General features: G+C 31.9%; 1 protein-coding gene across 5 annotated transcripts in view; it reads left to right on the forward strand.

The window, feature by feature from the left end:
* The window catches only part of ERBB4 (erb-b2 receptor tyrosine kinase 4), a 1,092,681-nt gene that overhangs the window by 809,448 nt on the left and 265,465 nt on the right, over positions 1-17,768 (forward strand). For all 5 annotated transcript variants that reach the window (XM_032402964.1, XM_032402981.1, XM_032402953.1 and 2 more), the window contains 3 exons: positions 3,184-3,257; positions 4,176-4,266; positions 6,575-6,774. In XM_032402964.1, the coding sequence (XP_032258855.1) occupies positions 3,184-3,257; positions 4,176-4,266; positions 6,575-6,774 (365 nt within the window). The remainder of the gene's footprint in view (positions 1-3,183; positions 3,258-4,175; positions 4,267-6,574; positions 6,775-17,768) is intronic.

Raw genomic sequence — 17,768 nt, forward strand, 5'->3', positions numbered from 1 at the left:
ACATTATAATTAATGTTATTGTGTCTCAACCATAATATATAAGGCATCTTCCAGGACAAATATATATGTTATATATGGTATTTCTCATTCCCAATTTTATGCCAGTATAAAATATATATTCTGAAGCCTTTCTCTTGATCTTAGGAAAGTTTTGATAAAAAGTTAATTCAGTAAGTCTAAGACATCTTATAAATGCATAGGCATTATGTGTTTTCATGTATACAATTCATGCATGTATGGAGAGAGAGATTTTAAATGTGAGTAGCATGAAGTATTATAAGCAAAAAACTTCTAGTAAATTAAAGACATGTTTTACTTCACTTAATTCCTATTACCCTCGATCTTCTACTATTTTTTAATAGGATGTATGGCTTGAGTAAAATAGCTAAGGTATTTCTTTAAGCTAATAGGTAAAATTCATAATTAGATGAGATTATACTTTTCAAAAACAAGTTTCTGCAAAAAATAAACTTACTGTAAATTTGTCAATTACAATTTTAGTATATAAAAGAACTCAACAAAGTTAATTGTCGTGTTGAGTTTATAGCACAATGGTGTCATTGCCAGAAGGCACTCTTAGTGCTTTATTTAGAATGGGAACCACAGGCAAACCTGTGTTCAGGGTTATTCATAGGAATGTTCACCTTTCATCTCTTCTCATGTTTGATAATGGTCATGTGCGTGTACTTAGAGTAACAAAATGCTCACCCAATAAGCATGTTCATGCTGTGTCGCAGTGAGACACAGACAAGAAAGTGCTTAGATAAAAGAGAGTGTAATGATGATATACAATGGAAAAGAGATAATGGGTTTGGTGAAAAATAAAGCGATTGCAACGGAATTATAAAAATAAGTTTCTCTCTATCCTGAGCTTTATTTTGGATCACCAAACACAATGACAGGGTGGACATAAAGTTCTTTCACATGGCTCTGTATTTAGCTAGGGAAGTTCTCAATTTTAAAGTACTATGGATTTCAAGTGGCTATAGGATGCAACTCCCTGCAGGTACTTTGAAGTTGGTAAGTAGGATTCTGTCAACTTATTTTATGAGAGTCCTGAATCTCTAAAATTAGGTATATAAAATTTCTGTGGTCCATTGGGCTTCATATGAACAGTCCAGAATTCATTTCATTCCTGGCAACTTGGAAGTGTTCTCAGTAAAGGTTTAGACTGACCCTATTATTGTGTGCTTGCCCTGAATTGCGAGTGTTTCTCAATAAAGCCAGGATATTTGATTATATGACCAGAGCTGTTCTATACACTGCTTTTCATCAAACAACAAATGTTGAAAGTTCATTCTACTACTGCAGAGCTGATATTTTCTCTGCATACAGAAGTCTTTGCACATTAAAAAATGAGAACAACAAGATTTTTCCCGCATGGTGAACTTAATTTCTTGGCTTCATGTTCATCAAAAGCATAGTATTTCATTCAATGTATCAGTTATAAATAGAGCAAGTTTGCCAGAACATTTAATTTGGACTTTAAGCTTTTGAGAGACATTCATATCACATTGAGGAAAATCTTAGTTATGTGTGAATTATGGGGAAACTCATTTATAGTGTTTCTCCAAGCCTTCTAAAACACTCCCTGTTAAACTAGTGGTACATTGTATCGATTATACTTCATAGATTGAAACAGTATTTAATCAAGCAGAGTTTTTGTTGTTGTTTTGTTTTGTTTTTTGGTTTTTTTTGTATTTTTTAAGATACAGGATGGTTCACTGTATAGAAGCGTATGCGGATAAACCAAGTTGAGAGAGCCAGTAAAATGGAGTTCCAAAGATTAAGGTTGTTGGAACTAATAGTGTTTTCAAGGTTCTAAAGCAAGGATGAATTAATGTCAATGGGTTCAGACTCAAATTCCTAGAAGATAGGCCTTATGCCTTTCTGTTTGTCAGGGGGCTGTGGAACAACCTTGATTGATAGCCCTATTAAGGCCACATCTAATGAATCACTGTATCCTATCGTTTACTCCCCAAGTGAAAAAGAAGGTTCTCAAAGATGTAAAACAACAGATGTCCACAGCAATAATAAAGCTCAGGTGATTGCTACGGACGGATACATGCTTCTAAAAAAAACCCCAAGTTCATTGTTCTTAGGTTTGCTCTCTCTTGGAGAAGTGATCAATGAATAGTATTTAATTTTTCTCTATAGGGTATATATTGATATGAGGTCTCTATTTGCCCAGGATAGCACAGGTCATCTTTCAAAGTAATAAAACTTAAAAGAAAAGAAAGGTATTCCTTAAAATAGCTGAAAATATTGCTTGGATTACAGAGAAATGTTTGGTATTATTTGCAAGTATGCAGTTATTTGGTATGGTCAGTATATTATACATGAAAGGTATCTTCCTAAGAAGAAAACTTCTGAAAAAATCCAATAAATATTTAATTTTAAAAGGTACTTTATGTTCATTTTTGAGAAGATAGGGCATCTATATATCAATAACATTAATTACAAAAATATATTTATGCATTAGGAGATGACGTTTTTTTAAATCTCCAAAATTTACACCTTTTGGATATTAAGTTTGTTATAAATTTTGTTTCAGATGTTAGTATGATTCATAAAGATGGAAGAATATTTCCTGTGCTATAAAAGCAAATATAAATAAACCAGATAGGAACAAGATTGCTCTAAATAATCCTTATGAAGAGTAACTTTCATACAATGTTATGAAAATTTACTAATAAATGTAAGGAGATAGCAAAAAAGAAAAAAATGATTTCATGTGCTTGTTTTTATCCACCTTATGAAATTGTAGGTGCTATTAGCACTTCAGGATGCTTTGAGGAGCCCAAAAGGCAATTGTTCTCACCATAATTATTTGCAGTGTATACTTTTCCCAATTAAGAAAAAAAATTTAAGGCAAAATAAAATAAAATTATTTGTAAATAGACTTGTTATGTTTGTAGGTTTCTTTAGGATAGTCAAACTGGACCATTCCTCTAGAATTAGAATAGCCTTCAAAGAAGAAGTCATGTTTGATATCATCATAAATGTCCTCAAAGCACCTTTTAATTCTCCTTCACATGTAGCATAACAAACTTTGGACAAGGCATTGCTAATCTTTCCATTGCTACTTAAAATTCAATTTGAATGAACTAACTATAGTAACATTTCTTATGTCTTCACTTTATCTGATTTAAAATTTGGCTGCATCTCTTCTTGATTCTCTAGGGACCCTTACAATGCAATTGAAGCTATAGACCCAGAGAAACTGAATGTCTTCCGGACAGTTAGAGAGATAACAGGTAATTTTTTTTTTTAAGTGCGTTTTTTGTCCTATGAACTACGTGAATTTTAGTGTTTTCCTGAAAATATTACATAATATTGAAATCAGCAACTTATTTTCAAAGCAAATTCTAGTTTTAAAAACACATGTCATTTTAAATGATGGGTGTCTTTATTCCTCAGCATTTGTGCACATTTTGAAAGCCCATGGAATTTATAAAATAAAATATCCTTAACATTTTTATGTTTTTGTTTTTGTGTCAACTGATCTTTTGATCCATGTTTTTCTATGTACTTTTTCACAGGAAGTACTGTTGAGCATGGATAACATGTGTCACTCATTGGGCACACATTTATTGAGCACCTAATATGTTCAGGGCTGTTATATAGTGGCTGATAAGGGACTCATAGACATGACTTGGATATGGATTTGCTATTGAAGAATGAAAAATCAAATGAGAAAGTTTAGGTATATATATGAATGCATTAGACTGCAAGGCAGACAAATGATGTCATAAGTGTAGAGATACAGTAGTAAAGGATTTCCAGAAAAATTAAAGCTATATTTTTCTCTTTATGTAATTAGACTAAGTAGTTTTGATTTTAGAAGAATGAATCAAACTAAGGATCATTTAATTCTTTTTACATATATGGTTCTATGATTCTGTGTGTCTGAGAAACCTAGATTTTTGGTGTTCATTAGTTTGGTATTCATTATCTATTGAGTGTTGTGCCCCAGGAACTTTGGGTGAGACACTCAATCTTGGAAGAAGAACTCTGAGATAGAATAGAATGACTCGAAATAGGAATATTCAGTGTCTTTTTTTTACCTCCTATCTTTCAAGACATTTTCATCATATTTCAAGGATACTCAGCATTAAACACAGTTACTAAGGTAATGATATTCTGAGTGTTTTTACTGCCCTTGTCTTTTTTAGGTTTCTTGAACATACAGTCATGGCCCCCAAACATGACCGACTTCAGTGTTTTTTCTAACCTGGTGACCATCGGTGGAAGAGTACTCTATAGGTAGGTGTATATGTTCAGAGATGCAGGTCTTCCAGATTTCAAGACTAGTGTCATGTGTACATATCTCAAAGTTTCAGCTTCACTGATTCAAGAAATATTGGGTTTCCATTTTTTATTCCAAAGGTAAGCCCAATGAAACATACCCCTGGTTGTGCTTTAAAGCATGCAGGATACAAAAATAAATAAATAAGTAAAGTATGCAGAATAAACAGTTTGATTTTTCAACTGCCTCTCACTTAAAGCAGTTTTAGTGTTTTGCATGTATGGAGTGCATAAAATCAAACCTTTGTTTTTGAACATAATGTTATCATAACTAACAACTAACATAGGGATGACTTGATAATGGCTTAGGTGTGTGGGATACAAATGCTGTTTTACCAGAAGGTTCTTGTCTCTGGTGCCATCATTTGAACCACACATAATGGGGCTGATATTTCAGGACTTGGTCTACTGCTCTACGTTAAATGCTGGCTAATAGTGGGCAGAAAAATCAGGGCTCAGAAGCACACTAAAAGTCTAATATCAATATTTGAATTCACATAATAAAAATATGTGAGTTAATATTTATTAAGCCACTGCTTTATTTTATTTTAGATTTCATCTGTATGAGATTCTTATTTATGAACAGCTAAAAGTTGATTTACATAAAGGGATTTAGATTTCGTTTTTTCTACTTAAATCTGAAAGATGCCTTAAATCAATATTGTCATCAAATATTCCATAATAATATTTCACAGAAAGTCCACTGAATTTTGTGATTAAAACAGGTATATCTGTAAGAGGTTTTAAACTGTAAAGGGGAAAAGTTCTTAATAAAAAGGCATAGTTGAGAGATACAGTCTGTCAAGTTCTACATGCAACCAAATTTTACTATCCATTGCATCAAATGTTAAAAATCTGTCAAGCATTATTATGTTCACATTGTAATAAACTCAAGATGGTTATGATGGGGACACAGATTTCAGAGAACGAATTACATCTCAGTTGAATACACATGTACTGAGTTTTATATAGAGTTTTAATATGTATGTATATATATGTATGTATATAAGTATATATTTAGGTATATGTGTGTGTATATATATATGAGTATTTATATATATATCTGTGTATATATATATATATATATATACACACACACAGCACATGGAAATAATTCTGAGTGTTGGCAGCAAAGCATATTTAGATTTATAAATAAAATAAAAGGGGACAGCTTTGATCCCCAAAATGTAAAATATTGTTCATTAGTTGATTGAAATGTGGGAAACAGATGATTCTTTAGAGAATAGAAAAGGAATTTAATTACAAAATGTAGACTATGTTAAAATAAAAACAATTTCCTTGGAATGATAATTTGTTTCCACAGTATAGTTGTTATTTAACTTTTAGAGATGCTTTCCCCAGTTGTCTAAGCCTTCTGAGTATTTTTTTTAACTTTTAGCTTAATTTCATTCTTCTCTTTATTTTTAATGTCTCCTATCTTTACTTATACATTCTTCAACTATTACAATTACACTTTGGTTTCTGAGGTATAAATTAAAGCTAAATATCTGTAGTCATTCTCTGTAATACTTACCCTCTGAAAGCATGTCTAAATTTATTAAATAGAGTAGAATTACTGTCTTACTTTAGGTAGATGAATAATCATTCCATAAACATTTATTAATTATTTAGCTTTTTTAAAATTTTATTTTATTATGTTATGTTAATCACCATACATTACATCATTAGTTTTTGATGTAGTGTTCCATGATTCATTGGGGTGGCTGGGTGATAGACATTGGGGAGGGTATGTGCTATGGTGAGCGCTGTGAATTATTTAGCTTTTTAAAGTTTTATTTATTTAAGTAATCTTTGCACTCAATGTGGGGCTCATACTCATGACCCCGGGATCAAGAGCCTCATGCTCTTCCAACTGAGCCAGCCAGATTCCCTTAATTATTTAAAACAGAATTTCATCCTTAAAGAACTTGAGACTTGGGGGATAGTGGGAAAAATAGTGAGCAGATATGTCAGTGGTAAATATGTACACAGAAATGGAGATATCATTAATATTTATACTTCTAAAAATGAACATTTTCTTTTTGGGGGTCAAATGATTCCTTTTTAAACTCAGTATATATAGCATGTAGAGAAATAATATTCAGATCACAATTTACTGACTCAGTCTCTTTTTTTATGCTCTATTAGCATTCTTTTGGAGTAAGATGTGACATCCTTATTTTACTTCAAGAATATGTGCCAGAAAATATTTATTAATATATACATATTAAATATTGTTCCATTTTCCTCCCTTCCTTCTCTTTAGTGGCCTCTCCTTGCTTATCCTTAAGCAACAGGGCATCACTTCTCTACAATTCCAATCTCTGAAGGAAATCAGTGCAGGAAACATCTATATTACTGACAACAGCAACCTATGTTATTATCATACCATTAATTGGACAACACTCTTCAGCACTATCAACCAAAGAATAGTGATCCGGGACAATAGGAAAGCTGAAAACTGTAGTAAGTACATTATTCGGACATTAAAACAGAAACTTTGAACATTTTCTCCCATTCTACACTGGACCAAACAGTTAAACATAACTGAGTCAGACCTGTTCCCTTTTTCTCAACTCTTAGAAGGGGGGCCGTTTATCAGCATGGGTGAATTTTTACAATTTATTGCATGTTTTTATAACATACTGCATGCTTACAAATCTTGCCCACTTGCAAGAAACTTCCTGTAGAGACTAAGGTTCAATAGGTGTAAGTGGAACCTGGGAATCTAAATATGTAATAAGCATCCTGGGTCAGTTTGTGGCAATTCACCCTATTGAATTTTGTTTGCTTTTTTGGTTTCAGTGAATAACATAGGATAACAGAGTGTCATTTGCAGGGTGGTGGAAAAAAATGCAGATGTGCTCTGAAATGTGTAAAAAATGCTGTTCAAGAAGTTTGCTGTTCAAGAAGAAAGTTCATTTCATGAATGCATTTTTTTAGGCATTTCATGGTTTCTTCTTTTATTTATTTTGCCACTTACCAATTCACTCCATCATTTCTTTGTTGCTCAGAAACAAATGATGTTTTCATGGGTACATAGCTATGCCCTTCCTATCTTATACTTTGATATTTCAACAAATAATATTTAACTCTTCTGTTCTACTAAGTACTATTTTCTTCTCCATCTACAAGTGCTAAGCATATGTGTTTGCCTTATGATAAATATCAAATAAAAAGACTCAGAATTTAAATTATCTGTTACAAATACATGTACTTATTGTGGTCATGGTGAATCAGTCCTTTTAAAAATCAAACCCTAAGAAACAATTTGCTGTTGGGATGTCTTCCTATTTGTTTGGTCTTACCATGGGAATAAGCATATATACATAGTGATTGAGTTCATTTTGTACGTGTGTGAGTGAATAATAAAGGACATTTTTAAAAAATATGAACTCTTAAGAGGCCTATGCAATTTAAGTTTACTAAGTTAAATAGTGAATTAACTTATTTATGAGTGCCCCACCTTGTTCCAGAAAGTGTTTAAGGCAGCTCAGGATAGCGGTATTCATAAAATATAATTTGTGAGGAAATCACATGTTAGCTGTTTTGGACCCTTAAAAATACTTTCCAGAGAAAAGATCTATTGCAACATGAGTTTTATTTGTTTGTTTGTTTTGGGTAAACTCATTCTTCAGTTCTACATAAAATCAAGAAATATAAAATCTTATTGTATATCAAAATATGCATGTTCTTATTGAATGATATTTATCTTTTTATTTAGCCTGGATTATTTCCATGGTCTTATACCTTTCTGATTTCTGACAGAAAGCTTGTTCTTCTTTTTTTCTAATACTTAGGCTTCTTACCCCACATTACTATATGTATGTTTGTACATGCCCCAGACAAAATAGATTATTCACAGAAGTAAAATAGAATCTTCTTCAACACAAATTTATAACTATTTCCCTAAGTCAGGGTTATCTCCTTTTCTCCTACTTCCTTCAAAAAACAAAATAAAACAATAGTACTCCTACCTTTCAAAGATAAGATTTAACTCTAAAAACAAGAAAACGAAAGAAAAAAAATAAAAGAATCAGAGAAACACATTCCTCTTTGACCCATTTAATCATTTTACAAACCCTCATTTACTTTTTTTATCTTTTGTAAACTCAGTAAAAAGGCAAATGGGAAGAAGAAAATGCAGAAAGAAATTAAATGTTAAAAAAGCAAGATAGGAAAAAAGTATGTAACTATTCCATACTTCTTTAAGACTTCTAAACTTTTCATGCAACCAAAAAAGTAAATGATAACAATAAACTAAAAATCTAACATGTTTTTTTCAGTTTTCAGTGTTATGCCTGTTAGACTGAGTTTAGCCCTTTTTCAGACCATGAATATATTTTCTTTTTCTGTACACTTAGAGTTGACTTTTCAGTTTGGAGAAGAAATGAAGCAGTTAGGAGAAACAGTTTTATGGCGCTTTCGTATAAAACTAAGCATTAGCATATTTTTAAATGTGTAACATCTTAGAACAAACAATTTTTGCCTGAAATCCATTGATCAAAATTTGAATTTTAGTCTAACAGTACATTGGATTCTGCATTTCAGAAATGTAATTACCCTATAAACTTGACTTTAGAGGCGATGCTGCTGATGTTTACATTGAGCCTACAGTGGTTGCGATCATGTGATTAAAGCCTTTTTATCATCCATACTACTATCTGCAAATGATAAAACTTAAATATTTGCTTCATTTTAAATGCACTCTACGTATTGCATTTTTCAGATATCCTCTCTTAATATCTTTTGCACATACAAGATATACAGAAGCACACTCATATGTAATCACCACAAAATACACACATATAGTCAAAAATTTCAAAGCAGACTTTACAATTTGAAGAGATTGAGATTGAGAGAAACTCTAGGATATGAAAAGCTAGAACATTTTCTGCCTCTTCATTTGTATGGTTATAGCACAAGCAAAATGACAGTTCTGGTTGGAAGGACTATTATTATTTTTATTTTTAAAAAAGATTTATTTATTTGAGAGAGAGAGAGAGCGGGGAAAGGGACAGAGGGAGAGAGAGAATATCAAGCAGACTCCACGCTGAGCATGGAGCCAGATGCAGGGCTCCATCCCAGGACCCTCAAATATTGACCTGAGCCCAAATCAAGAGTCAGCTGCTCAACTGACTGAGCCACCTAGGCGCCCATGGAAGGAGTTATAGAGTAGGTTAATGAAAGTATTTGAAGTTTCTTAAAATATTTCAACATAAACTTTTAACACCAAAACATAAACAGTAAAGAGATAAATATTACACTAACTCCTCAGAATCTGAGTTACATTTAAACTCATAACTTTTTCTTAAAAATATTTGTACATATACACTTAAACCCAACATAAACAAGAGAGAAACTAAATTCATAATTAACTTTTCAAAATGGAAGTACATTTATTTTTCTAAGTATCATCATTAGAAATTAAAACAATAGACACGTAAAAAGAATATGTAATTTTTGTTTATGGATGTATAATGAAGCATATATCTTCATATATAAATGGTATCATAACATATATATTTAAATACTGTTCAGACATCTATGTCTCTACTTAATATACTATGAGCATCTTCCATGGCAGAGTTCTACTTTATTTTTTAAAAAGATACATATAAAAATATTTATTGAACAAGTGCCATATTAATGGTAATTTAACTTATTTTCTAGTTTTTATATTATTAGATTGCCATAATGTGAATCTTAGTTCATAAAGCATTTTGTGATTCCTTGGGCTAAATACTTAGAAGTGGGATTTCTGTGTAAGTGAGGTTGCATATGATAAATTCTGGTGTATTTTTCTACATCATCTTTCAAAAATGCTAGGTCAGTTTACAGTTGTCCTAAACAATGCTTGATAAAGAATATTTTCCACTGGTCGTTACAACACTGGATATTATTTATGGTTTTCAATTTCAGTGATCTGAAATATGACAAAGAGGTCTTTTAAATTCACATTTTTTTAGCTGACATTGAGCCTCTTTTTATATGTTGACTGAATCATTTTAATTTCTTCTCTTGTAAATTAGTCAGTCATGAGCTTTCTTTATTTTCAACTGGGAGTTGGTCTTTTCCTTTTGGATTTGAAAGACCTCATCACAAATTAAATACACTAAATTTTTATCTCTTGAGTGTGTTATGTATAACTTTCCCTCTTATAGGTAATTTAAAAAATTTTGCCTTTTGATATACAAACATTTTATGTTTTTATCTAGTTAAGTGGATGGATTGTTCTTTTCCTTTTTATGTTTATGATCTTGTCATTGTCTTAGTCTTTTACTTCTAGTATTTTAAAAACTATATGGACATTTTTAATCCACCTAAAAGTTTTGGTATAGTATGATTTTTTTATTTTATTTATTTATTTATTTATTTTAATTTTTTTTTTTAAGATTTTATTTATTTGTGAGAGAGACAATGAGAGACAGAGAGCATGAGAGGGAGGAGGGTCAGAGGGAGAAGCAGACTCCCCGCTGAGCAGGGAGCCCGATGTGGGACTCGATCCCGGGACTCCAGGATCATGACCTGAGCCGAAGGCAGTCGCTTAACCAACTGAGCCACCCAGGCGCCCTAGTATGATTTTTTTAAATCCTTAATTGATTAGGACATTGATCAAACATAATTTATTGAATAATTCATCTCTCCTCACTGACCTTAGGTGTCTGCAATATTTCAGGTAATTGGCAAAACAGTGCTAGGTTCTATCTCTCGATCTATATAGTTTGATTTCATCTTTGCCACCACCTTATAAAGTATAATCATCCCTGTTTTGCAGCTAAATATACAGATGTTCAGAAAGTTGAATAATATTCCCATTGTTTGGAGCTATTAAAAATCATATTCAGGATTTGAACCCAATGTCTGTCTAATTTCAAAGTCTATGCTCTTCATTTCACCTTGATTTCCCCCCAAATAAACAGAAAGTGGTTGGTTTTTGTAGGAAAACCTGATGATATACTGAAACATACCCAATGCAGCATAAGGCTGAGGAACACACTCCAGAGCCAAATCACCCGGGTTTTACTCCCAAGAAAACGATTTACTAGATGTTTGGCCATTTACTAGATGTTTGGCCTTTACTAGATGCTTTGACCTTAATTTTATCATTTGGATGTGGGGTTAATAATAGTACCGTCTTCACTGAATGCCTGGCTCAAAGCAAGTGCTATATTTGTGCTAGCTATTATTATACAATTATATTCTGTCCTACTAAAAATAGATTATATAGTATATACATACATATAGACACATTATGTGGTGTAAAGATACAATATTTAACTGTTACTTAATGAAACATCCTTCTTGGGGAAAAGAATAGGAGGAAGAAATAACAAGGGCCTTCTTAAGGCGGAAGAAAAATTCACATTATCAAGGTGGTGAATTTTAAGTGTGTAAGTAGCACATAAACCATGGGTAGATATGGAAGAAATAAGAGTGGTTATTACTAGGAGTCTAGATGTTGAGGAATTTAAAAATAATCTGGTGAGATTTTAAATGGATTTTTAAAAAATTCTATGCTTGAGACTCCTCTAAACACTTTTTTTCTTTACTCTTATAATTAAAACATTTTAAAATTGGCTTTATAAGTAACAGACTATGCTTTATAAAAATATCCACAAAATATGAATTTTAGGTTAGTGTTTCAAGGGACAAATATTTGGTGGGGAGGAGTACATTTTTTTGTACAAAGAATATAAAAGGAATATAAATTTCTACATTTATCTATGATTTTGATGTTCCTGAAAAGTGATAGTTGAAAAATCCTCCTCTTTGGACACGAATCTAGAAAAATAGAATAGTGAAACTACAGTTAATTGCCAATAACTGAATCCTCTGAATGACAACATGCTCCAAGTTTATGATGAGTCACTGAATGTCCAGAATTTAATCAGGACAAAGAATTGATGAGTAGGGAATAAAGGGTATTTAACACCAGTGGAGAATAATACAATGTTTGCTTGACATATTCTTCTGTTTTACTATGGTGACAGTGACAATAACTACAAAATAGTAAGCATTTAAGTGTTTATAACATCATAAGTAGTGTTGACTTTTATAAAATTACAATTCAATTAGTATTATCATTATCACCTCTAATAGTTGTATATTATAGAAAAATGAATTTTGATTATAAAGTTTACCTTGTTTTAAGAAAATATTGCTAAGATTAAAAATGTTCTTACTTTCTCTCAGTCCCTTATTTTTGACTTTAATTTATGTACTCCAAGCCCAGCCCATACTATCTTAGGTAAATGTACATTTCCCAAAAAAGAGAATCGTCCATTGGGCCTCGTAGCCAATCTTCACTGGAAAAGTAATAAACCTTGCCACACTTTTTAGTAAAACATAGCTCAGTACAAAACTTATAGTGTGTAGTTTAGGATATAGTGATGTCATTGTTTTTCTAAGTAATCAGAAGATAGAAAATCTTAATTGTACTTATAAGATTTTCTTCTTTAAGTTACTAAAGAAATATTAATACACTCTTCTTTGCAAAAAAAAAATGCAAAGAAGAGTTTCTTATTATATTTGAAATAGCACAAAATCTAATTACTAACAATGCTATAAAATATTCTCCGTGTTCTTATTAAGAGGGTAATAAGCAGTTAGTTATAATTTCAGAAATGACACTCTTATTTTGTAATCTGGAAATTCTAAAAGAATGGAGGGCCTCTCAACTACCAAAACCAGGATTACTGCAGGCTTAATGTTTTATTGCAAATGGCAACATTTTAACCTGACTTGCTGCTAGATCAAAAGATGAGAAATTTTAAAGCAACAGTCTTTAATTATTAAAAATCCAGAAGTCTGGACTTCAGTGTCCAGAGATTGTTGCTTAGATAGTATTGTGACTTGTATTGTATCTTCCCAAAAGATGTATTAAAGTCCTAATATCTAGTGCCTAATGAACATGGTCTTATTTGGAGACAGGGTCTTTGTAAATGTAATTAAGATGTAAAATAAAATGAGGTTATACAGGAGTAGAGTAGGTCCTTAATCCAATATGACTGGAGTCCTTATAAGAAGAGGAGAGGAAATATATGGACACAGATAGGAGAACGCCATGTGAAGACACGTACACACACACAGAGGGAAGATATCCAAGCGGTGACAGAGGCAGAGGCTGGAGTTATTCAGCTGTAAATCAAGGAACACTAAGGATTACTGGCAACAGAAGCTAGGGAAGAGGCAGAGAGCAGATTCTCCCTCTGAGCTTCCAAGAAGGAACCAGCTTGCCAACACTTTGATTTTGTAATCCAACACTATGAGAGAATAATTCTGTTATTTTAAGCCACTCATTTTGTGGCATTTTGTTATACCAGCTCTAGGAAATGAATACAAACAGTGGTTTGAAGCCCAAGATTCTGCATTTTTAATACATAGCAGATCATTCCAAGGCAGGGGTCTGGGGAAAATCATTTGAGAAACTACTAAGTCACATGCCCCATTATTCTCCCTATTAGTGTATCCTCAGAAGTATATTTAAAAACATATTGTCCTGGTAATTCATTTCTTCTTATGAGGGTCTGTTTCCTCAAAAAGAACGTATGGTAGGAAAATTCACAATTGAACAACTTAAAACTCTAAATTTAATAATAGTTTTGGGAGACAAAGATAAAGAATGAACTTAAAAAGCATCCTATAAATAGTGTTCTATTTTTCTTTTTACTAACATAACATACTCTATAAAATAAGGGAATATTTAATGATAGTTTACAAATTAATTGAGTAATTACAGTACAATATATTGTACTATTAAATTTTATGTATTTTAGAATTTCAACAAAATACTTAGAAATTTCTTTTACTCTTTACAGTTAATGTGCCTTCTGAGAGGTACTTTATAATGTGCTCAGTATTGTAAGAATATTCAAGGACTTTCTAATATTTTGTCACTGTTGTCACTGCTGCCTGTCATCTTCTCCTATTAGAATTTCCTTCCCAGGTCCCCTCAAGTTAGAAGTATAGTAACTAGAACACTTAAGACTAAATAAAGCACTGGGTCATGTCTATTTAACCTATTCAATATTCTATCACTTCTATCTCCCCTTTTTTTTAGTTTTAATTGATTCTAACATGTTACAAAGACTATACATATACATACAATATATACACACATATACATACAATATATATAACTTTCCCTACTTATAGATGCTACCACAATACAGTTTTATAATGACCCTTCTCCCAAGCATGTCCATATCCTAATTCCCCAAATCTCTGAATGTTACTTAGTATAACAAGAGATTTTGCAGATGTGATCAAGTTATGAATCTTAATAGGGGAAGGGTTAATTTGGGTTATCTGGGTGGGCCCTAAATGTAATCCTATGTGTCCTTATAAGAGGGAGGAAGAGGGAAATTTGACTAAAGGAGAAGGTGAAGTGATCATGAAAACAGAGGTTGGAATGATATAGTTACAAGCCAAGGAATGCCAAGGTGGTCTCTAGAAGTTGAAAGAGACAAGGAACAAATGATTTCCTGAAGCCTCCAGAAAGAATCAGCCCTGCTGACACCTTAATTTTAGTCCACTAAGACACATTTTGGACTTCTGACCTCCAGACCTCTAAGAGACTAAATTTGTGTTGTGTTAAGTGACTAAGCTTTGGTTATTTGTTACAATAGCATAAAAATTAATCCAGCGCTCTTTTAATGACAGAAGCCCAACTCAAATTATTTTAGGCAAAAGAAGAGAGCATAAATGGAAACCAAAAGGAACCAAGTAGCTATACTTATATCAGACAAAATAGAGTTTAATTAAAAAACGTAACAAGAAAAAAGTGTAACAAGAGACAGTGATGGTCATTATATAATGATAGGGTGACCAATTCACCAAGAGGATATAACAATTGTAAATATATATGCAACCAACAACAGAGCATCTGAACAGATCTAAAGGGAGCAATCAACAATACAATCATGGTAGGGGAATTTAATACCCCACTTCCAACAATGGATAAATCATCCATACAGAAACTCAATAAGGAAACATTGAACTTGAACTACACTTCAGATGTAATAGATCTAACAGACATATAAAGAACATTCCATCCAACTGCAGCAGAATATATATTCTTCCAAGCACACGTGGAACATTCTCCAGGATATATCATATTTTAGACAAAGACAAAGCAAGTCTTAGCAAATTTTAAAAGATTGAAGTCATACCAATTATCTTTTCTGACCATAAAGGTATGAAACTAGGAATAAATAACAGGAGGAAAACTGGAAAATCCACAAATAGGTTGTTTAATGTAGAAGTTAAACAACACACTACATAACAACCAATTGGTCCAAAATGAAATCAAAAGAGGAATCAACAAGTATCTTAAAACAAACAAAAATGGAAACATGCCATACCAAACTAATGTGGTGCAGCAAAACAAGTGCTAAGAGAAGTTTATAGCAATAAATGCCTACATTTAAAAAAAGAAAGAAAAGAAAGATCTCAAATAAAAAAACCTAACTTTATACGTCAAGAATTAGAAATCCAAGACTAAATGAAGTCCAAAGTTAGCAGAAAGAAGGATATAACAAGGATCAGAATAGAAATAAATGAAATAGAGAATAGGAAAACAATAACAAGTATTAATAAAATGGATAGTGGCTTTTTGAAAAGAGAAACAAAATTGACAAACCTTCAGCTACATTTACCAAAGTAAAAAGAAAGGACTCAGGTAATATTATAAATGAAAGAGGAAACATTACAGTTGATACCACAGAAATACGAAGGATCCTTAAGAGATTACAATGAACAGTTACATGGCAACAGAGTAGACAAACCTAGAAAAAATGGATAAATTACTAACAAGTTTGAATCATGAACAAAACAGGTGATCTCAATAAACAAGCAAAGAGGTTAAATCAGTCATCAAAAACCTCCCAACATAGAAAAGCCCAGGACCAGATGGTGTTATTGGTGAGTTCTACCAAATATTTAAAGAGAATTAATGCCAATCTTTCTCAAACTCTTCCAAAAAATTGAAAAGAAAGGAACACTTTCAAATTCATTTTACAAGGCCAGCATTGTCTAGATATTAAAGCCAGATAAAGACACTATAAGAAAAGAAAGTTACAAACTGATATCCCTGATGAATATTGATGCAGAAATGGTCAACCAAATATTAGCAAACTGAACTTAATAGCACATTAAAAGAATCATTCATGATGATCAAGTGGAATTTATCCCTGGTATGCAAGGATATTGCAAAATATGCAAATCGATAAATGTGATGCACTATATTAATAGAATGAGAGGAAAAATTATGATCATCTCAACAGATGAAGAAAAAGCATTTGACAAAATTTAACATCCTTTCATGAAAAAAGCTCTCAACAAATTTGATATAAGAAGAAATAGAAGAAATATATCTCGGCATAATAAGGACTGTGTATGAAAAAGCCACAGCTTAGGAATACTTAGGAATAAATTTGACCAAGGAAGTAAAAGATCTGTACATCAAAAACTACAAGATATTGATCAAAGAAATTGAAAACACAAATAAATGGAAAGATAACCGACACATTCATGGATTGGAAGAGTTAATATTACTAAAATGCCCATACCACCCAAAGTCACATATAAATGCAATGCACTCTCTATCAAAATTCCAATGGCATTTGTCACAGAAATAGAAAAAATAATCCTAAAATTTGTATGGAACTATAAAAGATCCTGAATATCCAAAGCCATCTTGAGAAAGAACAAAGGTCTAGGCATCACACCTTCAGATTTAAACTATATTACAAAGCTGTAGTAATTGAAACAGCATGTACTGGCACAAAAACAGATACAGACTAATGGAGCAGAATCAAGAACCCAGAAATAAACCCACACATATATAGTCAACTAATATTTGATAAAGGAGCCAACAGTATTCAGTGAGGGAAAGAATAGTCTCTTCAATAAATGATGTGGGAAAACTGAATATTCACATGCAAAAGTATGGAATAGGACCCCTTTCTTACACCATTTACAAAAACTAACTGAAAATGGATTAAGGACTTAAACATAATACTTAAAACCATAATACTACTAGAAGAAAACATAGGAAATAGTAAGCTCCTTAATGTTGGTCTTGGCAATGGTTTTATGAATACAACACCAAAAGCAGGAGCAAAAAGAACAAAAATAATCAAGTGGGATTACATCAAACTAAAAAGTTTCTGCACAACAAAGGAAAAATCAATAATATGAAAAGGCAACCTTAAAATGGGAGAAAATATTTGCACATCATATATCTGATAAGTTGTTAATGCACAAATTATATAAGAAACTCATAGAATTCAACAAAAAAACCTGCAAATTTTCCTATTTAAAAATGGATAGAGGACTTGGAGAGACTTTCTGCAAGAAAAGATACTTATGGCTAACAAGTACATGAAAACAGTTCTTCAACATCACTAATCATCAAGAAAATGCAGATTGAAACCACACCTCACACATGTTAGAAT

This window comes from Phoca vitulina, unplaced genomic scaffold (genome assembly GCF_004348235.1).
Source record: "Phoca vitulina isolate PV1807 unplaced genomic scaffold, GSC_HSeal_1.0 scaffold1, whole genome shotgun sequence".
In the NCBI taxonomy this organism is placed as follows: domain Eukaryota; kingdom Metazoa; phylum Chordata; class Mammalia; order Carnivora; family Phocidae; genus Phoca; species Phoca vitulina.